The following is a 25,101-nucleotide window of genomic DNA, read 5'->3' as shown; positions in this document are numbered from 1 at the left end:
AAAAAATTACAAAGCATACTAAAGGGAAAAAACAGTCTGAAGAGACCAAACAAGCATCAGAACCAGAGTTAGTCGGAATTATCAGACAGGAATTTTAAAAAGCTAGGACTAACATGCTGAGAGCTATAATGGAAAGGCAGACAACATGCAATAACAGGTGAATGACGTATGCAGAAACAAAAACTTTAACAAAGAATCAAAATGAAATGCAAGAGGTAAAAAATACTGTAACAAAGGATGCCTTCGAGGGGCTCATTAGAAGCCTAGACATGGCTGAGGAAAAAATCTCTGAGTTTGAAGATATGACACAAAAAACCTAAAATAGAAAAGCACAGAGAAAAAAGATTGGGGGAAAACATAGAACAGAATCTTTAAGAACTGTGCGACAATAACAAAAAGCATAACACATGTGTTATAAGGAAACTGGAAGGAAAAGAGAAAAGGAACAGAAGTGATATTTGAAGAAGTGATGACCGAGAATTTCCCCAAATTAACATCAGACTCCAAACCACAGATCCAGGCATCTCAGAGCACACCAAATAGGATAAACACATAAAAAGCTACATCTAGGCATATTACATTCAAACTATAGAAAATCAAAGAGAAAGAAAAAATCTTGGAAGGAACAGGTGGGGGGGTGGATACCTTATCTATACTTGATCTATAGAGGAACAAAAGTAAAAATTATATCTGAACTCTCAGAAACCATTTGAGCAGGAAAAAGTTCAAGTGAAAGAGTTGGTATTTACCCAAAGGAGTTGAAAACGTATGTCCACACAAAAACCTGCACGTGGATGTGTACAACAGCTTTATTCACACTTTCCTTAACTTGAAAGCAGCCAAGATGTCCTTCCAAAGGTGAATGGATAAATAAACTGTGGTCCATCCAGACAATGCAATATTATTCAGGGCCAAAAAGAAATGAGCTATCAAACTACGAAAAGACATGGAGGAAACTTAAATGCACATGATTAATTAAAAGATTCCAATCTGAAAGTCTGCATGCTGTGCAGTTCCAGCTACATGGAATCCCAGAAAGGGAAAAACTTTAGAAACAGTTAAAAAAATATATAGTGGTTGTCAGGGGTTCGGAGCGAAGGCGTGGAGCACAGAGGAGTTGAGGGCAATGAAGTTATCCTTTATGATATTACAACGGTGGATACATGTTATTATGCATTTGTCGGAACACAGAGAATGTCTAACACCAAGTGGGAACCCCAGGGTGGATTCGCTGATTTTAACACCTGTGTCACTCTGGTGAGAGATGTGGAGGGTGTGGGGGGGGGGGTTAAGGGGGTAGAACCGAAGTATGTGTATTTTTCACTCAATTTTGCTGTGGACCTAAACTGTTCTAGAAAATAAAGTTTATTCATTACAAAAAGAATAGATATACAGCAAAAGGTTACTGTTGTGAATATACAGAATTCCTACAAACTAGGGGCACCCAGGTGACTTAGTGGGTTAAACCTCTGTCTTCGGCTCAGGTCATGATCCCAGGGTCCTGGGATCGAGCCCTGCATCAGGCTCTCTGCTCAGCAGGAAGTCTGCTTCCCCCTCTCTCTCTACCTGCCTCTCTGCCTATTTGTGCTCTCTCTCTCTCCCTATCAAATAAATAAATAAAATCTCTTTAAAAATTTTTTAAAAAGAGTTCCTACAAACCAATAAGACAGAAGAAAAATAACACAGTAGAAAGCCATGCAAAAGAACCCCACAAACAAAAAACTGATAAGAAGCCCAAAGAGCCCATAAGCAAATGAGACTATGCTCAATTTCAGCAGTAACTCGTAAAATATAAATTACACCAATTGTAAGATACTGTTACGTACCCATTGTGTCTGTTTCCTAGGACCTAGGTAACAAATTACACAAACTTTGTGGCTTAGAAACCAGATATTTAATTCTCTCACAGTTCTGGAGATCAGAAGCCTGAAATCCAGGTACAACAAGACCCCACTCTCTCCAGCGTCTCTAGGGGACAGTCCTGCCTTACCTCTTCCAACTTCTGGGGGCTGGGGCAGTGGGCCTCAGCTCACAGCCATCTCTGCCTCATCTTCCCGTGGCCACCTCCTCTTCTATCTCAAATCTCTTTCTCTGATAAAAACACTCATCATAGGATTTAGTGCTCCTGTGGCTAATCCAGGATGATCTTACAAGGTCACATTCACAGACGCCCAATGTTAGAGCATAGACATACCTTTGTGGGGGTCAACTGACTACACTCCTTGACCAAAAGCAAAAGTCTGAAAATGCCAAGTGTTAGAGAGGATATGGGACAAGGGGAGCTTTCATACAATGTTAGGGAAAATTTCCATTAGTCATTCTCTTTGGAGCCAATATCCTCCAAAGGTCGTGTGTAGCAATATCTAGGAAAGTTGAAGATGAAAATACCACCTACACGTCGTAATCCCAGATACGCACCCAAGAGAAATACTGAGACACTATCTGATGTTAAAAATGCCAATGTTTGTAATCGGCAAAAAGGGCGCACTCTGTAAAGTCCACCATATGATTTTAGAGGGGCAACACTCAGTCCCTAGGAGCCTGTCAGATCTCAACGGAAGGTCATGGCCAAACCTCCCAGGCTCCAACCAGAGGCACTGTTCTGTCCTCAGATTTGTCTCATCTGTCTTCCTCCTTCCCCTGCAGCCTCCTTGCCCTGGCTGGTTGTTACATCACGGAAAACAGAGAAATCCCCGGAGGAAATCAGTCCCTCGTTCTCCGCCCCCAACTCTGCCAGCCCTCACCCCACATGCCCTGCCCTTCTACCCTCCCCCGACAAGGGCTCCCCACCTGGTTCAACCCCACAAACACCCGTAGGTATTCCTAGATCTCCCCACCCCAGCCACGACCCTGTAGCAACAGAACTCCTGGAAAGAATCCTTGAGGGGCTCCTGGGTGGCTCCAACAGTTAAGTGTCTGCCTTCCAGTGACTGTACCCGCTCCGAGGTGCTCCTGGTCTGTCCCCCACCTTCCCCTGCTCTGTCTCACTGACACGCAGCCGGGCTGGGCTTCCACTTGTCCTCAGATGCTTCCGCTTGTATCCCGTCTGCCCGGGACGCGCGGCTCTTCCCTCCCGCTGCAGGTGGCCGAGAAGGACTCGGGCTGGGAACCGTGGGAGGAAGCCCGGCCCTGATCTGGGACTTCTGGCCTCCAGAACCGTGAGACAATACATTTCTTTTGTCCTCAGCGACGACGTTTGCCACCATTTGTTACAGCAGCCACAGGACACTGGGAAAATGGGGCTGCAAAGGCATCTTACCGAGGTCTTATTTTCTGTTTTGCCAATCCCTGTGGCTGTTGAGCTATTTGGGCGGCTCACTTCTGTTCCGTTCCATTTCGTTTTGTCTTAACAGCTTCATTAAGGTACCCGTCAGCCACCCGGAGTGCGTCTCACCCCATGGTGGGGGGCAGGAGGCCCCTTCAGGTGTTACCCCCACCCTCTGCTCTTAGACGGGCCCCGCCAGCCCTGAGGCTCCCTTCCTGGTGTCCTGACCCCACAGCCGTCTCCAGCCCGGGCGCAGACTCAGGCCTGGGGGCTGTGGTTGGCTGCGGTTCCTGCTAGGCTGACTCTGGTCTGGGGCAAGGATGACGTCAGAGTGTCGGGTGGGGGGGGGTTCTGGTGGCTTCTCCCGCGCTCTGCCCAGAGCTACACCTCACAGCCCTCCGCAGCCGGTGGTCTCGGTCGAACTGCACCACACGCAGGGCTGGTGGAAGGGCGGGGTCGGACAACCGGTGAGGAAGGGGACAGAACCCGCGCTCGGGTTCCTGCTTCCCAGAACTCCCTGTGCGCTCAGGGAAGAGCAGAGGTGGTGTCGGTAGCCAGCGTTCAGGAGAGCTGACTGCGCCAACAGCTGTGACCTGCCTTATCTATTCTGGTTATCTTCCTGCGTGATCCTCTCCAGGACCCTGTCACTCACTGTTGTCAACTAGAGAGGCTCAGGGAGGTTAAGTAACTGGCCCAGGGTCCCGCCAGGTGCCCCGCCCATCCTGGCTTCCTGTAGCTGCCACGGCCCCTTCCTCTGCCCCAAGGACGCCCGTTGGACTTGTTAGGAGAGGGGAGATAAAGGACCCCTTGTGGCCTGGGGGCGGAGGGGATGGTGGACATGAAGGGTCGGTGCGGGGACCTGGGTGGGCCATAAAATGCTGCTGGCCGAGGGCTTCCTGGAGGAGGTAGCATTTGCTGCCAGGGCCCCACTGATACTTTACCCTGTAATCCCCTGGGGGACTTTTCTCCTCAGATAACTTCCTGCCAGCCCCTGTCAGCACCCCCAGACGGCCTGGAATTGCCAGGCCTGTCCTCTGTCCAGCTGGAGCCAATCCCTGACACCGTCTGGGGATGGTTTTAGAGCCGTGAAGTAGGAGGCAGCTTCTGCTTCCCCAGGGCCACTGCCCTGTCAGGCATGGGCATGGGGGTCTGGTAGGAGCTGGGTTGGGGTGTGGGGGACACTGGCAGTCAGCAGGGGCAGGGGTGAGACCGGGGGTACGAGCAGAGTCAGTGCCTCTGGAAGCAGAATGTCAGGCAAAAAAGGCAAAGGTGTGAGGAACCCACACTGGGTCCGAGCCCACACTGGGGTGTGTGGGGCCCGGGAGTCTCCGGAGTGAAACATGGGGCCACAAGGCCAGGGCCGGGAGCTCAGAGTCAATCACAGAAGGTGGGGGCTCAGCGCTGGTGGGGCGAGGGCCTGTGGGCCACACAGACCGGGACCGAAGCCACCATACAGCAGGTGTGAGGAGGGGAAATCAGGTCCCCCTGGCCCCCAGTACCTTGGAGGGGTCATAATCAGACCAGCTGTCTTTCCTGTGTAGTCTGTGCTCCGTGGTGGGCCCCCCACCCACGGACATAGCCCCAGCTCCCTGTGTGAAGAAGGCACTGCCTAGCTGTGCCTCGTTTCTCAGAACCTGACCACATGCCAGTCCCTCTGCCCAGAACCCGGGCCCTCCCGGAGCCTGCCCCTTCCCCTCTTCCTCCCGCTGCATCTGGAACCCGCCGGTGGGGCCTCTCACTGGCCTCAGACAGCCTGTGGCCCACCGATCCTTGTTTGTGAACTGTTTTCAGTGTCATTGTTCCTCCACGTTTAGACTGTGAGGTCCGCGAGGACTGGCCAAGGCGGCTGTGTCACCTACACAGCCCAGACCAAGCCAAAGCCTGCCCTGGTAAACATCCAGGTCAGTAAGCCCCCAGTCCTTGCCCCCCAGGGGAGCAGGCAAGGAGGTGTCTTGGATGAGAAGCAGGAACCAGCAGGCCAGCTCCAACCCCTCCAGGCATGCCCCACCCCCAGCTTGGTTTCCCCATTTATTGGGCAAGAGTGGGGCTGGGCCTGGGGATCTGGCCATGGACGTCTGAGGTTGTCAGCAGACACTCCCAAGTGTGCACAGTGAGGACACACCTCACCTGGGAAAGGTAAGACTGCGCTGTGGCCAGGGACTGGGGATGGACATCGGGACACCTGGGTGCCGTAACTCAGCCCAGACTCTTCCACTCTGGGCCTTAATTCAGGGCCGAGTCCTTCGGCCCTAGAGAGGTTCTAGGGAGCCACTGACAAAGTTAGAGCCGGGCTGATAGGCGCGGGAGCTGTTTGAAGCCCAAGCGGAGAGCTGGGTGAGGCAGGTGTTGCTGGCAATCCAGGCAGAGCTTCGGGTCCGAGCTCCGGGGGCTCCAGGTCAACCCTGCCAGCGGCCCACTCAGGCCTCGCTCCTCCAGCAAGTTCTCAGAAGGAAATGGTGGGACACATGTGTTGGAAGGGTACGGGGGCAGCCCGGCCCTCTGGGGTTATGCAGGTCCCTGTAGGAGTGTCCGTGAGCCCATAGAGGTACAGCCAGGGGCACAGGGAGGATGCCCGAGCAGGTGGGGAGCCCCGGCCCACGCTGCCCCCTCCCTGCAGGATGGACCCCTACGCGGACACCCTGCGGCGGCTGCGGGAGGCCTTCAGCACAGGGCGGACGAGGCCCGCTGAGTTCAGGGCGGCGCAGCTCAAGGGCCTGCGCTGCTTCCTGCAGGAAAACAAGCAGCTTCTGCAGGAGGCATTGGCGCAGGACCTGCACAAGGTGGGCGGGGGTCGTGGTGGTGGGGGGACTGGTTGTGCCCCCGGTGCATTCCTGTTTATTTCACATTTTCCCGGCAAACAATGTGTGACAGCGTTAAGTCATCCAAACCCGTGAACCACGGCTCCCATGTTACTGAGGGGGAAACTGAGGTGCACGGGGGGTTAAGGCGTTGGAGCTCGGGCCACCTGCCCTGGGGCCCCGTGCTCGGCACCCCTCGCCCTGCTCACTGTGTGGCCTCTGGGGGCTCTCTCCATGACCCCAGGGTTGGAACTCTTGGGGATCCCAAGCACTAGGTCCCCTCCCTGCCCGGCCCCAGACCTGACCCCTGAATTCTCTCTCCACTGCAGTCAGTCTTTGAGGCAGAAGTATCCGAGCTCATCATATGCCAGAACGAGGTCGACCTGGCGCTCCAGAAGCTACACACCTGGATGAAGGATGAGTACGTGGCCAAGAACCTGGTGAGCCGCGGCCCGCAGCGGGTGGGGCTGGGGCTTGGGGGCGGGGCTCCAGCCCAGGCCTCTTCACCACCCAACACCACTGGCCCAGTCTCTAACTTCCTCTGTCTCCTCATGAGGACTCCACTCCACATGCCCCTCAAAGACTCTAGGGGGTGGCTTTGGGGTGATCCACGGTCGCGCCTTACTACGGGTCCTGAACCAAAGGTCTTGTCGCTGGACTCGGCCTTCATCCGGAAGGAGCCCTTGGGCCTGGTGCTGGTGATCGCCCCCTGGAACTACCCGGTGCACCTGATCCTGGTGCCGCTAGTGGGCGCCCTCGCTGCAGGTGGGGAGCCCGCCCAGAAGCCCTTCCCAAAGGAGGCCCCCAGAATTCCATTTATGTGGTACCCCCGGCCTCTGGGATGTTCCTTGCGTCTCTGCCCTGGGTGGGTGTGGGGCACTGGCCTTTCCCCACGACGGCCCCATCTGTCCCTGAAGGGAACTGCGTGGTGCTGAAGCCATCAGAATTAAGTAAGGGCACAGAGAAGGTCCTGGCTGAGGTCCTGCCTCGATACCTGGATCAGGTGAGGATGCCCCACCCCATCAGCCCCCAGGGTCACACACCCCTATCCCTGTCAGCTCCTGAGGGCCAGCTGTCCCCAGAGCCTTGAACCACCTGCCCTGCCTTGGCAGAGCTGCTTTGCCGTGGTGCTGGGAGGGCCCCAGGAGACCCGGCAGCTGCTGGAGCACAAGTTCGACCACATCTTCTTCACTGGTGAGAGTGGCCTCAACCAGAGTCCTGGTTGGGGTGCGGGTGGGGAGAGAAGGTGTGGAAGGATGAGGTGGTGGCCAGCAGCGGCGAGCATCCCAGATGGCAATCAGCCCTGGGCCTTAGAGGGTGGAACGCTGGGGCAGCAGGGCCTGGGGCAGATCCCAGCAGACAAGGTACAATGGGCCAGAAGAAGTGGTGCCTGGACCATCTAACCAAGGCCGGTTGAGCATGGGGGGCGGTCAACTCCCATATCCCCAGGGAGCCCCCGTGTGGGCAGGATCGTCATGGCTGCCGCCGCCAAGCACCTGACGCCCGTCACGCTGGAGCTGGGGGGCAAGAACCCCTGCTACGTGGACGACGACTGCGACCCCCAGACCGTGGCCAACCGCGTGGCCTTTTTCCGCTACTTCAACAGCGGCCAGACCTGCGTGGCCCCCGACTACGTCCTGTGCAGCCCGGACACGCAGGAGCGGCTGCTGCCCGCCCTGCAGAGCGCCATCACCCGCTTCTACGGCGACGACCCCCAGAGCTGCCCGAGCCTGGGCCGCATCATCAGCGACAAGCACTTCCAGCGGCTCCGGGGCCTGCTGGGCTGCGGCCGCGTGGCCATCGGCGGCCAGAGCGACGAGAGCGAGCGCTACATCGGTGAGCGCGTCCTGTCGCCGCGCGGTCGCCGGGCGGAGGCCCTCCCAGGACAGGACGCGGGTCGCGCGTGGGCCTCGAGCCTGGGCCGCGAGCCCGGGCCCCGCCCTCGACACCCAGTAGCCCCGCCCCGCCCCCTCGTCGCCCCGCCCCGCCTCGAGGCTCCCAGGGCGCCGCGATCTAGCCCAGCCTGGACTCCTGCCTCCCCCACCTCTGCTCCACCTCGGCCCCCGCCCGGGCTGGACAACCCCTCGCCGTCCTTCCTGGGGGCCGCGGGGGCGCGCTCTTCCCCGCAAGGCCCCTGAGGCCCGCCCGTGGCCCACCCCCACCCCCGTCCCGCCCCAGCGCTGAGGGGTCCCTCGTGCCCGCAGCCCCCACGGTGCTGGTGGACGTGCAGGAGACGGAGCCGGTGATGCAGGAGGAGATCTTCGGCCCCATCCTGCCCATCATGAACGTGAGGAGCCTGGACGAGGCCATCGACTTCATCAACCGTCGGGAGAAGCCCCTGGCCCTGTATGCCTTCTCCAACAGCAACCAGGTGGGGTCTCAGGAAGGGTTGGGACAAGGGAGGGGCTGAAAAAGGTGCCCACAGGTGTCCCTTGATAGCCCATGGTGGGAGGGTTAGGGGCGACATCTCCCGGACAGAGGTTGCCTGCACAAGGACTCCTGGCAGAGGGGGCTTGAGCAAGGCCACATGTGTGGCTGGCCAGCTGTCTGCCCTGGCTGGGGCAGCTTCCACCAAGAGAAGAGATGCCTTTTTCTACCCAGAGAGCCCCGTCTTCCTAAACCATGCAAAGGCTCCGAACGGGCCAGCAGAGGCCCTGCAGAGGAGAGGGGGCAGAGCAAAGCTCTCGGGGGAGACATCTCAGTACAAGATGGGAACATGGGACACTCTCTGCTCCCCGTGGAATGGCGGGGGACCCAACTCCTCTTTCCTGATGACGAACCCACCACTGGGCCTCTCCCGTCTACCCCCAGGTAGTGACCCAGATGCTGGATCGGACCAGCAGCGGCATTTTCGGAGGCAACCAAGGTTTCACTCACCTGTCTCTGCCGTCCCTGCCGCTGGGGGGCGTCGGTGAGCCCTGCCCTAGTCCGTTCCCAGGCCCCCACCCCCACCCACAGCCCCCATCCCCCACCCCGCCTCGGAAAGACCGGGTTGGTACTTCCAACCTGGGAGGCCCCGGTTTTGCTTTCACTCTCTCTTCTACCTTGATCCAGGCCCTGGGCCTCTCAAGGGCTCAGTTTCCCTATCTGCAAAATGGCTCTTGGAGTGGCTTGACTTGCCCTGAGCGCCGTTCCAGCTGTGGGCTCCCGCTTGGGGAGGGGGCTGCTGCTAAGCCTGGCTGGGCTGCCAGCCTCAGGCCCTCACCTCTGTGCCCGTGCAGGTAACAGTGGCATGGGAAGATACCATGGCAAGTTCTCCTTCGACACCTTCTCCCACCACCGCGCCAGTCTGCTCTCGCCCTCGGGCCTGGAGAAGCTCCATGAATTCCTCTACCCGCCCTACACCCACCTCAGGCAGCAGCTGATAGGCTGGGCCTTGGGCTCCCACAGCTGCACCCTTCTGTGAGCTCCCGCTGGGCCACCTGCTACTGTCCTGCTACTGCCCAGGCGTTCAGTGGTCCCTGAAAGGTGGGGGTCCTGTCCTGGAGTGCAGGGATCCTGTTCTTAGGGTTTTGTCTCAATAGACCCCTGGCTGGGCAGGACCTCAGGGCCACAGGACCTGCCATTTTCAGGGCCAAGTCCCGTCTGAAACCCACTGACAGACTCACTGACCTGACCCTCTGCTTAGATATGTCTGTGTATTTACAGATGTATGGATATCTGTAATATGGCTATGTTTGTGTTTATAAAGGACACCTTTATATCAGATCTATAATTAGGTTCCCAGAATACAGAGCCATGTCTTTTCTTTTTTTAATAGCAAGGGAGGGGGTGGGAAGCCATGGTGGGGAGGCAGCCCATGGGTTGGGGCTGCTGGGGAGGGGTCCTCAGGTCAGCCTTGGGCCAAAATCTGCTGCCACGGCCACCTCCAACTCCCCAACCTGGGCTATTGCCAGGAGGACCCCCAAAATACAGAGCGATTTCTAACAGTTCCATTCACACCTGGTTTGGGGAGCTGGTTTGTGTGACCTGAAGTGATCCGATCTTGAGTCCAGATCTAATGGCTGATGTCACCCTGATGTGTGTGTGTCCCTGACAAGGACTCCGACGCTCTGGGTGCTTGGAATCAATACGAGAGAGTGCAGAGTTTGATGAGTCATGTCTGTTAGGGGCCCAGGATGGGGTCGTACCCATTTTGGACGCGTCTTGCACTCCCAGAAGGAGGTCGTGGTGGGCAGAATTTAAATCTAGCCGCTTTCTCTGACATGTGGGGAAACTGAAATCTAGAGACGGGACAGGGTTGAACTGAGTTTATACAGGAAAGCAGAGCAAAGCTGAATGATGAGGGGGGTTCTGAGAAATAAGGAGGTGGGGGGGAGGAATCAGGTAGCAGAACAGATCTAGTCCACCGCTCTTTCCCTAGTCCTCGCCCTGAGAGCCCATGCCCAACCTCCTCTACTCTTACTCAAAGAAGGTACTTAACAGGGACTTGTTGAGACTTATGAACACACGATATTCTATCTGGGTAATGGCACAGGTGCTCCTTAGAAGACAGTCCTAAGGTCTAAGGCCATTTTATTTCAGAGGATAGCTCTTCTCAGCAGAGACATGTCAAGGAAGGACAGGCTTTATTGGTTATCACAGGGCTTGCTGATTGAATTTGGTAGAGGTTTCCATGTGTGCTACAAAGTCCCCTAAATCAATGAAGGGAACAGAGACAGAGGCCAAATGATCAGACTAGTGGAAAACAGAATGTGCCCACGGGCCCAGAGGAGAGGGAGGTTGGCAGCTTTAGAAATTTGACCTGGTTGTGCGTTCCGTACCTGCTGCTGGGGGAGGCAGCTCTGTCAGGTCAGGCGTGGGGAAGGGACTGGGGGGCGTCTATGTGAGACCAGGACCCCACCTTCTCCCCCCACCTTTTTTTTAAAGATTTTATTTATTTGTTTGACAGACAGAGATCACAAGTAGGCAGAGAGGCAGGCAGAGAAGAAGGGGGAAGCAGGCTCCCTGCTGAGCAGAGAGCCCGATGCGGGGCTTGATCCCAGAACCCTGGGATCATGACCTGAGCTGAAGGCAGAGGCTTAACCCACTGAGCCACCCAGGCGCCCCGCCTTCTCCCCTCTCTCAGTGGCGTGCATTCCGCCGGTCCGGCTTGCAGCAGGACCATGGGATCCCAGAGGAGACTGAGTGTTCCCTCTCACCCAGGGTGTGAACTCACTCACCCATTGTAAATTCCGGTAGATAATGCCTCTTCCATGCATGGTGGGGCGGGCTATTCTCAGCAGCAGGGCATGTAGATCTTCAGTGAGAGTCGGGATATTGGGTGCCTCATTTCTATACCTTCACGATATTGGGTGCCTCATCAGGAGTCCCCAGTCTGGTGTATGGGGCGGCAGGCCCTGCTCGTTGATTATTTACGTGCATCAGAACCTGGGACGGTACTTGGGTTCACCCAGCCGAGGGGGTTTTCACCTGTTAATAATTTAATTTGCTGCTTTAAGGGGAGCCGCTGGCCCCCACTTTGGGCCGGAGGTACATCTGTCCACACCTTTGTCCAGGAGGCACTGGGCAGTCCCTCTGCCCCCCAGGGACCCCCCAGGGACACAGTGTTTGCACGTGGGCTGATTAAGGCCAGTGCTGAGTGCCAGTCCCTGACCCTTTCTCTGCAAGCCTTGTGTTCCTATTTCCAGTCCTTTGCAGAAAAGCTCCCCCTGTGCCTTAGGGGTCCTGTGAATGAGTCATTACGAGGCGACGGGGTCAGGGTCCAAGGAGATCCTGCCCAGAACCCAAGCACTCCTTGTCATCCTTATTATTAAGCATCACTGTTAACTTTTATTGAGGCGTAACACTCAGTAAAGTGCATGAATCTTAAAAAAAAAAAAAATTGAGGGGCATCTGGGTGACTCAGTCTGTTGAGCCTCTTCCTTCGGCTCAGGTCATGATCCAGGGTCCTGGGATGGAGTCCTGAGTTGGGCTCTCTGCTCAGCGGGGAACCTGCTTCTCCCTCTCCCTTGTGCTCTCTCGCTCTCGCTCTCTCGCTCTCTGTCTGTAAAATAAGTACATAAATATTAAGAAGCTGCTAAGTCTTTAAAAAAATTTTTTTAATTGAATTTGCTGCTTTAATATTCAACCCAGCTGCTTGCGAGTGAGGGGGGACACCACCTCCATCTGGTGTCACGCTTTATGGTCTGGCACACCATGACCTCTGACACGTGGCCCCCCATGACCGGCTAGTCGACAAGCCGTCTGTACATGGTGATCACATCCCCTAGTTCCTTGGTCTGCACGATGACGGGGGATGGCTTGGGACGGGCCCCGCACGGTGGCATATGTAGAAGTTGGGATCTGCCGGACTCAATCCGCCGGCCGCTCTGTGGCGGGGAGCTCTGGTGGATGGCCCCGGATTTCTGGCAACTGTCTTGGGCGTTTAGAGCACCAGGTAGGTCAAGGACAGTCAGGAACCCTGGACAGCATGCCATGCTGCGGGGGCACTGTGGTGTCCACTCTCCCTGTGCCCCCGATCTGCCAAGCAGGCCCCCGAGTCCGGGGCGAGGGCTCCCCTGCGAGCCGGCATCGGCTTCCTGACTGTGAGCGCTTGTGCCTTATGCACCGAGTTAGAAAACTGGAGAGGGCGGCCTCAGGTTCCTGCAGGTGAACGCAGATGTCTTTCCACATGTCCTGCCCCCAAAAAGCCTTATTCCTGATCTTCCTCCCCTCTGCTTCCCAAGGTCAGAGCCTTGAGGTTAATCCCTTTTGAATAAGTCACTGTCGGTGCCAAGGGTTAAAGGCCACCGATCCTGAGTAATCACCGGCCTGATTGCTTTGCGCTCCTCCTGCTGGCTGCTGGCTGCTGGGGGCGGCTGTATGGGAGGGAGGCTCTACCTGGAAGAACCAGGTGCCCTCTTCCAAAGCTGGGACCAAAACCCTCGGGGCATTGTCCCTTTCCGTTGGCTCTTAACTTCCAGATGCACAGACACATCTAACTCAAACCAAGCCCTGCTTGGGAGATGCCCAGAGCCATCATCTGCTTTCCCAGTAGTTTTGCCTTCTCAAGGTGGGCTTGCTGCTCCAACCCCCAGACCCACAGGTACCTTTTCTTTACCAGGTGACGTAAGGGACAGCGGCCCCACAGTCCTGCCCCCGCCACACACGCTGTGACCTCAGCCGCACCCTCACCAGCACCTTCCTCACCTGGAATGTCCTCGCCGTGGGGCAGCCCTGCCTGGGAGTCCCCGCCTCAGACTGTCCCCTTCAGCCACCAGCGGGTCACACCCTCTGCCTGAGATACTCATTCTTCCCTCTCCAGTTCAGAAAAATCCAGACTGATGTCACCTTTCCAGGAAGCCCATTCTGACCTCAGGCTGGTCAGGGCCTCCTGAGTTCCCCAGACCCAAGGTTCACCTCAGCTCAGCCCCGCAGGTTGTGTTTGCCTGTCTCGCTCCCTAACTGCTGTTCGCACCTTCCTCTGGTAGATACTCGCTGAGCCCCACCTCTGAGCTGGCTTTGTCCTGCTCCGGTGAAAAAATGGGGAATAAGACCCAGTGCTGCCCCCAACCTCCTGGGGGAGACAGAGGAAGAACCGGGCAACCACAACGCGAGAGGCTAAATGTAGGGGTGCGGGCAACGTGAAGCATCTAATGTATTATTAATGTAATACATTAATGTGATACATCTAATGTATGGCCACAGGTAGCCAAGGAAGGCTTCCTGGACGTGGAGCGGCCACCCCCCAATTCATCTTCTTGGAGGCGCAAACATGGAACCCTCTCTCTGTTCTCCAGTTAATTCCTAGAGCATCCTTCTGCACGTTAGGGAATCCAGCGAGGCCGTCTGCGGGCCTCCCCTTCCCGAATGTTGCAGGAGTCCTGCTTCTACCTCCGGCCGGGAGCTCTAGAAGGATGGGCAGCCCACCCGCTGCTGCTCTGCCTGCCGCCACGTGGTGTCGCTGTCGACAAGGTGCATGACCTCCGTGGTCCTTGTGTCCTGCAGTGTCCACGCCGCAGGGCTGCCCACGCGAGGTGCCCAGCCCTAGCCTCCTTAGTGACAGATCCCCATGACTCCCAACCGACCTTCAGAGGTGGGAGAGGCCTCAGAGAGGGCCACACACTCTGGTGGCTCAGCCCTCCCCCACCCATCGCAGAGATCTGCCCCTGAGCCCAGGGAGCTGCCACAGCTCCCTCCTTCTAAGACTAGTCCTTGTGGCCTTCTGTCCTGCCGACAGAACTCGGGTGGGGACCCCCTCCCCGAGATGACCAAGAGAGATGACCAAATGACCTCCTTCCTTCATCAGCCCCGTCCATCCCGGCAGAAGGGACAGCCAGGCGGGGTCCGGCTTCCCACCCCCAAGTGGGCTCCCTCCCACGGGAATGGCCCAGCCTGGGAGTGACCCAGCAAAAGGCAAAGATACATTGAAAAGACTTTGACGTTTCAAAAATTGTTTAAAGAACCAAAGTAACCAAAGAACTTGGCTGGATTTTTTTTTTCTCTCTCTCTTCTTACATTCTAACAGCTTGTGATTTCCTCCACATTTTTTCTTTTTTATTATTATTTTTATTAATATTTTTATTATTATTTATTTATTTATTTGAGAGAAAGAGTGAGAGCCAGCATGAGTGGGAGGGGCAGAGAGAGCGGGAGAGAGAGAAACTCAAGCAGATCTCATGCTGAATGAGGAGGCTCAAGCGGGGCTCAATCTCACAACCCTTCGATCGCGACCCGAGCAGAAAACCAAGAGTTGCTTGCTCAACCAACTGCCCTGCCCAGGCACCCCTGATTTCTCTCACAATTAAAAAATTTAATAAATGTTTATATTATATTTACTGTGTATCAGACACTGTTTTAAGGACTATTAACTGTTTAATTTAAACCTCAGGATGATAGGAGAAAATATTATAGCTCCTATTTTACAGTCACGGAAGCTTAGGACCAGAGGGGTTAAGTGACTTGCTCGAGGTCACACAGCTCGCAAGCATTCAAACCCAGGCTTTACTATCAATGCCCTTAACCACTAGGTGGCACTTCCACAATGACAACTGTCTTTCTAAGGTGACTTGTGTCTCCCTTTCTAAACACAGGAGCCAGGGCAGAGGTTGGCCCCAGCAACCTTGGCCCTCAGCTCTCTTCCCACGACGAGACTTGCGGCCACTGCCGCTCGGTATGGCCATCTTCCAGATGTTCAGTGATGAGGTTGTGCTCTATGGGGGGGCGGTCCGCTAGGTACCCCGTGTTCATCAGGAGGCCGTGTGCTATGAGAAGGGCATTGCCTCCCTCCAGACTGCCAAGCTCACATTCTCTGTCCCTGCCCGGCCACCCCACCCCAGGTCCCTAACCCATGCCAGACCTGCCCAGCCTCAGTCCTCCCATCTGAACAGTGGGTCCTGAGCCACAGTCCTGAGCCCAGGGCCCCCCTTTGCCGTCCGCTGTATACCCTGTTCATTGCCATGCCTCATACCTCCGTGCCTCAGCTTCCCATCTATAAAATGGAAGCTGTCCATGGATTAATGGTTCACGTCCTCTATCCTGCATGGTCCCTCTGTGACCTCACAATCTGGGGCAGGTCTGGCCCAGCGTGGTCTTAGACACGCTGTGTGTCCCGGGGCCAGTGGTGGCTGTCTCTGTACCCACGATGGCTTTTCAGTGCCCACGAGGACTGATTCAACCACTTGGAGAAAAACTGTCCTGGAGACAACAGACGGGTCCCCCCCAACCTGCCTGTACTCTGTGGGCCAGGGAGTCAGTCTGAGAGAGCAGAAGCTCGTGCCCGTGTATGCGCACACGTGTGTGGGTGACCACATGTGCCTGCCCAGGTGTTGTGTGTGTGTGTGTGTGTGACTGCACACACATGTGTTTCCAAGACCAACGTCCCTAGGGCGTCCTTCCAGGGGTTCCATTTGTGGCTGGGCACAGAGCCCTAATATGCGTTTCCGATGTGTAATGGGCCCAGTGCCCCTGGAGGTTCAGGAGGAGTTGGGCTGGGGAGGGGGTGGAGCCCAACAAGGCTTTCCCCGCCCAGGACAGCCTGCCCCGGAGCAGGGATGGGGGAAGAGGTAACTTGACTTGGGGTAGGGGAAATCCTACCAGGGAGGCTGGATGGAAGTCCTCAGCACCCCAGGAGGGAGGGGGCACCGGGTCTGCTGCTGGGGTCCCCTCGGTCCTGAGCGGGGCACTCTGGGGCACACGTGCGGGCCAAACTGGATACAGCCTGACAGCTCCCATGTCCACCCGAGCCCGACAGGGCATCTGGGGGGCCCGGCGCTCCGACCACGGGAGCTGTCACCCCCGGCCCACGGCACCCCCGCCTGGCCCATCAATCTGCCCGCGGCCACAGCTGCCACGCGGCCTCCCGCTGTGGAGCAGCGAGATGAGAAGGTGTGAAGGCTATGGGGACACGGGGGACGCGCTGGCAGGCGAGATGGATGAGGGGGGCAGGGAGGCCGGCAGGTGCCTCGGGCGGGAAGGGCCGGCCAGCCGGGGAGGCGGTTATGCAGAGTGTGCTCGCCTGTGCACAGCACGCGTGTCAGAGAGACGCGTGTGCACGTGTGCTCGAGAGTGGTTACGGGGCGTTGGGGCTTGAGTTCATCTGTGTGCGTGTGGGTTGGCGTGTCCGTGTGCGCACAGACGTGGGGGGGGGTTCCCATCACACAGACCGAAGCTGAGGGCACACACATACACACACACACACACACACACACACACACATCAGTAGCCAGCAGAAGCCCAGGCTGGCCCGCTCCTGGGACTCCAGGCAGAGGGGGAGCCACCAGGACTGGTGGGAATCTCCCAGGCCCACCATGGATCCTGGGACAGTGTGGCCCTGCTGGCCACAGCCCACTGGGTGGCCACAGAGAGCTACTGGGACCCTCACAAGCACAGAGAAGGCCCCTATCTTGCCCCACAGCACAGTGCAAAGCCTGACATGGGTCTGTACCATGGGTCCGCCCGCCTCTCCCAGCTCAGCCGGCAGGGACCGGGGAGATAGGAGACCACAGCAGGCGCCATCCCTAACTCAAGGGAGGAGAGGTGGCCCCCCGACATGAGGCTCTGGGAAGAGCCAGTGTCCCCCTCGAAGAGAAGTGGCCCCTCCAGCCCTCGGTCCCTCCACGGCCACTCTCAGGTATGGGCTTCTGTGTACCCCATGTCCCCAGAAGAGGTGGTGTGTCGGGGGAGGGTGGTCTCGCCTGCCTTCGGGACCCCCGTCCAGTATGCCCAGCACAGCCTGAGGTTCTGTCACCTAGCGCTAGCCTGGGGGTTCGAATACCCCCTCCCAGGGCAGGCTAGCTTGGGGTCCAGCCCCGTAATCCTCCCTGGGCCATACGGTAGGGACGAGATGGCCAAACCACACTCTCCATTGACAGTAACCAGTTTTGGGGTACCCCACCCCCGCTGTGCCTTCCTGACTGGTGATCTATGCGTCCCCGAATGGCTGGCCAGGACAGGCAGGGACAGCCTGGAGAGGGTGCCTAGTCAGGCTGGAGAGAACAGACAGAGCCATGACCTCGGCCCGGGCCAGGCTCCCGCCCTGTGGGGATGCCGGAGGCCCCGTCAATCAGGACAGGAACGGCTTACCGCTGTCTATCCCAGGGGCAAGATTACGTGCTTACTACAGTAGGGGGAAACTGAGGCACAGGGACCTGTGCCACTAGCAGTGCACAGCTCATCAGCAAGACCCAGCTTCCTGCCACCCAGGCCAGGGGCTCTGCTGTCACTTGTGTCTCCTGCCCCAGTTGCTCAGACCACGCCGCACCAGCAGCCCCAGGTCAGGGGTCAGGGTCCCGGCGAGAGGGCAACACTTCTGCCATCCAGCCCTCATATTCCTGTGGCTCCTGCGGCCTCCCCAGCCTCCCCCCAGGCCCTGTGGGCTCTGAGCCTCTCCAGTCACTGGGCCTGGGCCCCTGCGGACCACCCAACAGGTCCTCAAGATGAGGCCCCCACCTGGCATCTGGGTCCATTGATCAGGAACGGCTGGGGTCTCCTAGCTGGGGAACGGAGGGAGCTGGGAGGGGGACCGGGAGGGGGAGAGGAGGCTTTGCAACGTCAGAGCCTTCCCACCTGCCCCCTCCCGCACAGCGCCACGCCCCGAGCTGGACGAGCCCAGCCAGCAGCCTTGTGCAGTCCAGTCTGAGCGTGGCTTGGAGAAGGGGCCCTGCCTCCCCCCAGAACCAGGGTCCCACCTGCAGAGACCAGGTGCCTGGCGCCGGTGGAGAAGTAAGACGTGAGTGATTGCTCGGAGGGAAGGGCAGTCCTGCAGAACGGGCCGGAGCCGCGCCGCTGAGTGAGACCCTGAGAGGCTGACCCCCCTCCCAGCAGGCAGGGGACCCCCAGGCGGCAGCTGCAGCTGCCCCCCACTGAGCAGGGCTCCTCCAGGAGCCAACGTCCAGGCCGTCCCCATGGCAGGTACGGTGTAGGCAGCCGAGATGGCCCCAGGGCTGGGCTCAGGCTCCGGGGTGAATGGGGCAGGGCCAGGACTGGGTATGGGGACCAAGGAAACCCCTGCTGGACCCAGGTCCTGGGCCAGAGGGTGGGGTGGGGGCACTTCACGCTGAGGTCTCAGATCCCACCAGGGCAGGGCTGATGGGCTCCTATTTGTAGGTACAAATATGGGGGTGTTGCTGGGTAGGGATAACGAGTCATTTCTGGGAACGGAAAGCCTTTTCAGGCATGGGTGACCTTGGACCTGTCCACTCTTCTCTCCGGGCCTCACTCATTGAGTATCAACGTTGGGGCGTGGGGAGGAACTGGGCAAGAAGGCTTTAACTTCCCCTCCAGACCTGACTCCGTGCTCGTGGGAAATTGTCAAATCCCGACCCCAAGGGATGCCTACTTCTAGAGGAACCAGGCAGAAAACAGGCCCCTCCCAAGTTCCTGAGAGTCCTCGGGGGTGGCCCGCTGACCGAGGTGGGCAGGGGATGGGTTCGTTGAAGACCTGGGAGCCAGCAACCAGCCCGCAAAGTTCCCAGGCCCAGGGAAGCCCTGAGCCTCTCCCCTGGGGACCCAGCACCATGGATCCTGGGGTACCGGTTACCTGGATGATGGACCTGCCCCCACAGGGGCTCTGAGCAATGGACCATTGCCCATCTGATGGCCCAGTGTCAGTGCTGGGGGACATCAGCCTGTGTAGCCGTCCTGCCCCTCTGGGGGACGCAGAGCTGATATGCCTCTCAGACCCCCTCCCTCTCAGAGAGACACCCCCCCCCCCACTCCCAGGGTGCAGAACTCCCAGGGGCTTTCATGAGGGGCCACTTTTCCTATGCGACCCCTCGGGGCTGCTAAATAGGGGGCCACAGACCCTGGGCCCCACACCGAGATGAGGTACCTGTTGTAAGCCAGCTCTGACCGCGCGCTGCCCGCCTGCTGGCTCACCACGTACACCGCCCCCGGCCCATCCGACACCGACACCGAAATCCACCTCTGCCCCCGTGGGAATCTCAGTTTTACCAGGCTCTCGGTCCCTCAGGGGGAGGTTAGAAACGAATAGTCTGTGTTCCAGGATATTTTTTCCCCTCCCTGGTTTTAATTTTTAAATTGTGGTAAAATATACATAAAAATGTCCATTTTAGCACTTAAAAATTTCCATTTTTAAGTGCAGAGCTCAGGGGCACAAGGGACGCCCACACTGCTGTGTTTGCATCCCCACCCTCCGCCTCTAGAAGTCTGTCCTCTCGCACCACTGGAACTCTGTCCGCATGCAACGCTCACTCCCCCTCCCACTCCCTCTGCACCCCGCAACCACCATTCTCCTCCCTGTGAATCGGACCATTCATGGAGTCACACAGGATTTGTCCTTTTGTGTCTGGCTTGTTTCACTTGGCATAACGTCCTCAAGGTCCCTCCGTGTCACAGCACACGGCAGGGTGTCCTTCCTCTTTAAGGGGGAATAATGGTCCGTCGTCTGGCCAGACCACAGTTTGCTCGTCCGTCAGTGGCCATTCGTGGTGCTCTCTCCTTCAGGCTATTGGGGACAAGGCTGCTGTGGACACAGATGTGCATGAATCTGTCAGGTCCCCGCCGCCCCCCAACCAGTTCCTTTTGTGCAATTCTCCACAACTCGGCAAATGCCTAGAAGTGGAGTTGCTGGACCGCGTGGTCGTTGATCGCGTGGTCGTTCGGCTCACCAGCGGCCGCGTCGCTCCCAGCCCGCCGGCCACGCACCCGGGCTCCCACTCCTCACATCCTCTCCGATCCCAGCAGCATGTTTTTGCTTTGCTCTTGGCTTTTGTTTGGTGTTTGGGAATAGCCCTCCGCGTGGCTGTAAAGTCGTATCTCACTGTAGTTGGGATTTATTTATTTATTTTTTTAATAGAAGATGACAAAACTTGTGGCCAAGGCTTGAGCCAGGATTGTACCTCAGAAACTGGAACTTTAGGGAGAAAGTGAGGAGGCCTTGTTGAAGGGTCTGGTGTGTGCCAGGCTCTGTAATCCGTGGACCCTAGGAGGCAGATATTAAGAACCCCTTGCGACAGATATGGAAACCGAGCGTCTGGAGTGGGGGAGGGCGTGAAACAATTTGCTCGTAGCCATGAGTCCACTTGATGGCTCAAAGATTCCCTGGGGAACCAGACAGGCCCCTTCTCTGGCCTCCAGCAGCTTTAAGTCTGCATTTACCTCATGAAGGGATGCTCAGTCAGGGGTACTAGGGGAACACAGGCCTGGCAGTCAGGGAGGGCTTCCTGGAGGAAGAGGCACCAACGTGCAGCCTGAAGGATGAGAGCTGGCTTGGTGGCAAGGGGGTGAGGCAAACAGGGGCCCACACTCTCATCCTCTCTCCCCAGCCTTCCTTTCTGCTGGCCTCGGGGTACTTGCGTCCTCGGAGCCCTACACCCTGCCCATGACCAGCTCCGGCTGGGAGCCCCGGCTGGACTCCCCATTCCCGCCGGGCCCTTCCACTGGCTCCGCAGGGACCCAAGTCGTGGCCGAGCCCAGCAAGCAGGGCCCCAAGAACCCACGAGTGTCCAGCGTGACAGTTCAGCTGGAGATGAAGGCTCTGTGGGAGGAATTCAACCAGCTGGGCACAGAGATGATTGTCACCAAGGCGGGCAGGTGTGAGCGGCGGACGTGTGCGTGGGGGGGTGGGGTGGGGACAGGGGTGAGGCCGGCGCTGCATTTGGGCTCTTGAGCACCTGTCCCCTGAGCACCTGTCCCCTGAGCCCCTGTCCCCTGAGCACCTGTCCCCTGAGCACCTGTCCCCTGCAGGCGGATGTTTCCCACCTTCCAGGTGAAGATCCTGGGCATGGACACTCTGGCTGACTATGCCTTGCTCATGGACTTCGTGCCTCTGGATGACAAAAGATACAGGTCTGGGGGCTGCCCAGGGAGGGAGCTCAGATAGCAGGGGCTGAGCCAGGAAGCAGACCCCTCCCCGCACTCTGGGGTGAGCCAGGGGCCCGTCGGAGGAGCAGCGTCAGGCAGGCCCATCCTCGGGCAACAACTGAAGCCCGATGGCAGCGGGGGAGCCGAGCTCAGGGCAGCCGAGAGTCTCAAGTGGGATCGCGGGCCAGCCCGGGCAGGCAGAGTGGGCTAGCCCAGTGCAACCGCGGGGAACTCAAGGCCTGACTGGAGGCCTCGTGTTCCTCACGTGCGAGGTGGGGCTGGTGCACAGGCAGTAATGTTGAGGGATGGCCCCGATGCCCCGCCGGCCCCGGCTCCAGGTGGGGGACCAGGTGGGGCACCCCTGCCACCTGCTCTGCTCCCCAGGTACGCCTTTCACAGCTCAGCCTGGCTGGTGGCAGGCAAAGCGGACCCGGTCACACCTGGTCGTGTGCACTTCCACCCTGACTCGCCGGCCAAGGGCGCGCAGTGGATGCGCCAGATTGTGTCTTTTGACAAGCTCAAGCTGACCAACAACCTGCTGGATGACAACGGCCACGTGAGGTCCCAGGCAATGGGGAGGGGTCAGGCCAGGGCTGGGGGACGCTGGGGTCTGATCGTAATGAAGTCTGGGACCAGGCCTAGCCATGCTGTCCATGCCCTGTGTGGCCTTGGTGCCCAGCACCCCCATCCACTACTGATGGCCAATGCTGGGGGCCAAGTTCACCTGGCCAGGGGCTGGACAGCAGAGGGGACTGTCCAAGCAGGCGGGTGAGGGGGCAGGAGGTGTGGGAATGTTCCAGCAAACACCGTCCTCCTTGTAGACAGTGTTTCTGGAATTCCCACCACAGGCCAGGCCCCTGGTAGGTGCAGGAACCCAGCACTGTTGCCACTCTGTCAAACAGACAAAGATCCCTGCCTCCACGGGGCTCGCCTCCTGGGGTAGGGGACAGATGGTAAACAAAGAATCCAGAAGGCTCTGTGTGCAGTGTCTCAGATGCTGATGAAGGCCAGGAGAAAAAGGAACCAGGGAGGGGGGCTGAGACAGAGATGAGTTGTCCATTCAGGGAGGTTCTAGAAGCTGCTGAGTCAATATTTGAAGAGAGATCTAAAGGAAACGGGGAAGGCAGCCTGTGCACACAGAAGTGGAAGCTGTTGCAGGGGACGAACAGCAAGTGAAAAGGCCCTGAGGCTGCAGAATGTTGGGCCCGTGGGTGGCTGGCAGGGGAGTGCAAGGAGGCTCTCATGTTTGTGAAGTGGAGTGAGCAGAGATGGGAGGAGGGGGACCCCGAGGCTGCCAGGGCTGATCTGTGGAGCCCACCGGCTGTGGAGAGGGTTCTGACCTTTGCTCTGCACAGGAGGCTTTTGAATGGGGGTGACATGGGCAGCTCACTGGGGTTGCTGTGCACGGACGGACAGAGAAGCTGGGAGGTGGGCCGGAAGGCAGCGGAGGAAATCTAGGCAGGCGTGATGGTGGCCAGGCGGCGTGGAGACGGTGGGTTGGGAGAGGTGGTCAGATTCTGGATATTTCTGAACGCTGACAGCAGGCAAAGTGACAAAAATGCTGACAGAAAGGGGCCTTTGCCACAGAGCGGTAGGCTCTGGAGGCCAGACTCTGTGCCTTCATTATAAGAAAGGCAGTCTTCATGCCCTGGAGAGGATTTAGCCTCTCAGGGAGGGTTTGCAGCTTCTCCCCTGCACACACTCCCCGCACCCCTCCCCACCCCGCAGATCATTCTCAACTCCATGCACCGCTACCAGCCCCGATTCCACGTGGTCTTTGTGGACCCGCGCAAGGACAGTGAGCGCTACGCCCAGGAGAACTTCAAGTCCTTCATCTTCACGGAGACCCAGTTCACGGCCGTGACAGCCTATCAGAACCACCGGGTGGGTTGGGCCACAGCTCACAAGGCCGCTGCCAGCCCATTTCACAGGGAGGGAGGCCGAGGCTCAAGGCTCTGAGCTCCCACGTGCTCACAGGGCCCGGCCCTTCTCTCCTTCTCTAGGCCTCAGCAGACCTCTGCCCTCAGTCATTCCCCTGCTCTCATGCCCACTGGCTCTATGGCTCCTGGGCTGAGGGGCCCAGGTCCCAGGGCCTCGTGATTGGGGCATCCAGGGAAGACGGGGTGGCTGAACGTGGGGCCCCACAGCCTTTCTCTGGCTCAGGGCCGGCCCATAACCACACTTTCTTCTCTGCAGATCACCCAGCTGAAAATTGCCAGCAACCCTTTTGCCAAGGGCTTTAGGGAGACTGACTCGGACTCCTGGTACTGTGTGGGCCCTGGCAGCTCCACCCGCCTGCCCTAACTCAGCCCCTCGCCCCCATCCTCATGCCCCGGGCCTCTCCTAAGGCCTCTCCTCAGACCTTCTCTGAGGGTCGTGCCCACTGACTCATCCTGGGGTCCTACTGTCTTATTGATCACAACCCTCGGCCTGGGCTCTCCCCTTGACCTTCTGCCTCTGTTCCTGCTTGTTGCATCTTCAGGACTGTATCTCCACGAGCCCTGCTCAGCATCCCGGCCCGGAGTCACAGCAGCCTCAGCCCCTGCCTCCTGAAGGGCCCCGCAGAGCAGGAAAAAGGTTCGCCCCTAGGAGGACCAGAGCCTGCATGGTGGGCAGGAAGTGAGGTGACAGGGCCACAGGGCCTCCAACAAGGGGCTCTGGCAGGTTCAGCAAGTCCGCTGGGCACCTGTGTGGAGAAAGAGCGGGAGGCAGAGATTTCTGGAACAAGTTAGGACCAATGGCAGAGAGAACAGGACAGGGATAAGTTGCTAAGAGCAGGGGTGGGAGGTTCGGGTGGGCTTCCTGGAGGAGGTGGCTCCTGAGCAGAAGCCTTGAAGAACTGGGAAGATTTGGATAATTAGAGAGGGTGGGAAAGAGGGAACAGGGAAGGGAGAGGGAAGAGCAAAGGCTGAGAAGGGGAGGAATGGGATGGCAGCCGGGGAGGAACAAGGGAGGCTGAGGATGTAAGGGGAGGTCTGGGGTCCACTCAGACCACATCCTCCCTCAGACCCCAACAAAGCTCCAGCCTCCAACTCCAGGACATCTGCCCAGGTGCACCATCAGCTGCTGGCCCCCACTGATACTCTGCTGGCCCCAGCCACCTACCAGTCCCTCAACTACCAGGGCCTGTACCCTGGAGTCTCAAGTCCCCTCAGAATCCCAAGGGCCCGACCCACACCATATCCCCTCCCAAATATTCAGGCCGGCAGAGATCAGGAAGGCCTGCCCCTCCCAGCTAAGTTGGGGCTTCTGTCCCCCACTGCCATGTGCTTGGGGCCTGTCCAGGACCCTCAGTGATGATGAGGGCCCTGTGGACCGACTCGTCTTGCCCCGAATGTTACCCCCTCCAGCCTTGCCTCTACAGAGGCCCTGTCCCCTTCCAAGGAGAGCAGGGCAAGTGGAAGCCCAGAGAGGAAGGCTACCTTCCCAGAATCGCAGCAAGGCTGAGAAGGTGCCAGGCTTGGAACCAGCCGCCTCCTCCCCTCAACCTGTCCCCTTCTGCCTTGAGGGGTGACTCGGCCAAGCCCTGCTTCACCTCTCCCTTTCCCCAACATTAAACTATTTGGCAAGAGTAATCAGAGCGCCTCTGTCCTTGGGGCTCGGGGTGGAGGGACTCAGGAACACCGGGACCCCAGATAATGAGCTGCAGACACCCCAAAGCTCTGCCCAGTGGGGGTGGTGTCTCTGGGAGCAGAGTGATGGCCAAGGTGCTGATACCGACTGACACCAGGGCTCTGGCTGAGGCTGCACTTTCTGGTCCCTAACTTGTGTGTCGAGGTGAGGACTGAAACT

The 25,101-nt window shown here is 58.1% G+C and overlaps 3 protein-coding genes across 6 annotated transcripts; all 3 read left to right on the top strand.

Annotated features, from left to right (window-relative positions):
- Positions 1-5,868: 5,868 nt before the first annotated feature.
- LOC309840417 (aldehyde dehydrogenase family 3 member B1-like) lies at positions 5,869-8,878 on the top strand (the record flags this gene model as incomplete). The annotated part of the gene is made up of 8 exons (XM_082682473.1): positions 5,869-6,045; positions 6,393-6,503; positions 6,708-6,828; positions 6,981-7,066; positions 7,176-7,257; positions 7,513-7,899; positions 8,268-8,451; positions 8,875-8,878. Exons 1-8 carry the CDS (start codon positions 5,884-5,886, stop codon positions 8,876-8,878), a joined length of 1,137 nt encoding a protein of 378 aa, XP_082538599.1. The 5' UTR covers positions 5,869-5,883.
- Positions 8,879-8,883: 5 nt separating this feature from the next.
- On the top strand, positions 8,884-9,501 carry LOC309873336 (aldehyde dehydrogenase family 3 member B2-like). The gene is made up of 2 exons (XM_082748731.1): positions 8,884-8,974; positions 9,285-9,501. Exons 1-2 carry the CDS (start codon positions 8,887-8,889, stop codon positions 9,467-9,469), a joined length of 273 nt encoding a protein of 90 aa, XP_082604857.1. The 5' UTR covers positions 8,884-8,886; the 3' UTR covers positions 9,470-9,501.
- An 8,582-nt stretch (positions 9,502-18,083) lies between these two features.
- Positions 18,084-24,899, top strand: TBX10 (T-box transcription factor 10). 4 transcript variants are annotated; one of them, XM_082748714.1, is made up of 9 exons: positions 18,084-18,396; positions 20,772-21,039; positions 21,193-21,294; positions 21,694-21,865; positions 23,038-23,193; positions 23,506-23,573; positions 23,792-23,886; positions 24,317-24,360; positions 24,674-24,899. In XM_082748714.1, the coding sequence occupies exons 1-9, from the start codon at positions 18,390-18,392 to the stop codon at positions 24,821-24,823; spliced, it is 1,062 nt and encodes a 353-aa protein (XP_082604840.1). In that variant the 5' UTR covers positions 18,084-18,389; the 3' UTR covers positions 24,824-24,899. The 4 variants fall into 4 exon arrangements, with proteins under 4 accessions (XP_082604840.1, XP_082604842.1, XP_082604841.1 ...); XM_082748716.1 differs by lacking the exon at positions 24,317-24,360 and having other exon boundaries at positions 24,674-24,849; XM_082748715.1 differs by lacking the exon at positions 24,674-24,899 and having other exon boundaries at positions 20,898-21,039; positions 24,317-24,652.
- Positions 24,900-25,101: the final 202 nt, after the last annotated feature.

Source organism: Mustela nivalis (assembly GCF_964662115.1).
Source record: "Mustela nivalis genome assembly, chromosome: 9".
Classification (NCBI taxonomy): domain Eukaryota; kingdom Metazoa; phylum Chordata; class Mammalia; order Carnivora; family Mustelidae; genus Mustela; species Mustela nivalis.
The sequence above is the reverse complement of the archived record's forward strand: the minus strand, read 5'-3'. Positions and strand labels throughout refer to the sequence as shown.

Bases quoted from the DNA above. Each gene is read 5' to 3' on its own strand.
- LOC309873336 (XM_082748731.1), top strand. From the start codon at position 8,887: ATGCTGGATCGGACCAGCAGCGGCATTTTCGGAGGCAACCAAGGTTTC. The intron at 8,975-9,284 runs GTGAGCCCTGCC...GTGCCCGTGCAG, and splicing joins CCTGCCGCTGGGGGGCGTCG to GTAACAGTGGCATGGGAAGA.
- TBX10 (XM_082748713.1), top strand. The intron at 21,295-21,693 runs GTCTGGGGGCTG...TCTGCTCCCCAG, and splicing joins CTGGATGACAAAAGATACAG to GTACGCCTTTCACAGCTCAG. The intron at 23,194-23,505 runs GTGGGTTGGGCC...TCTTCTCTGCAG, and splicing joins CAGCCTATCAGAACCACCGG to ATCACCCAGCTGAAAATTGC.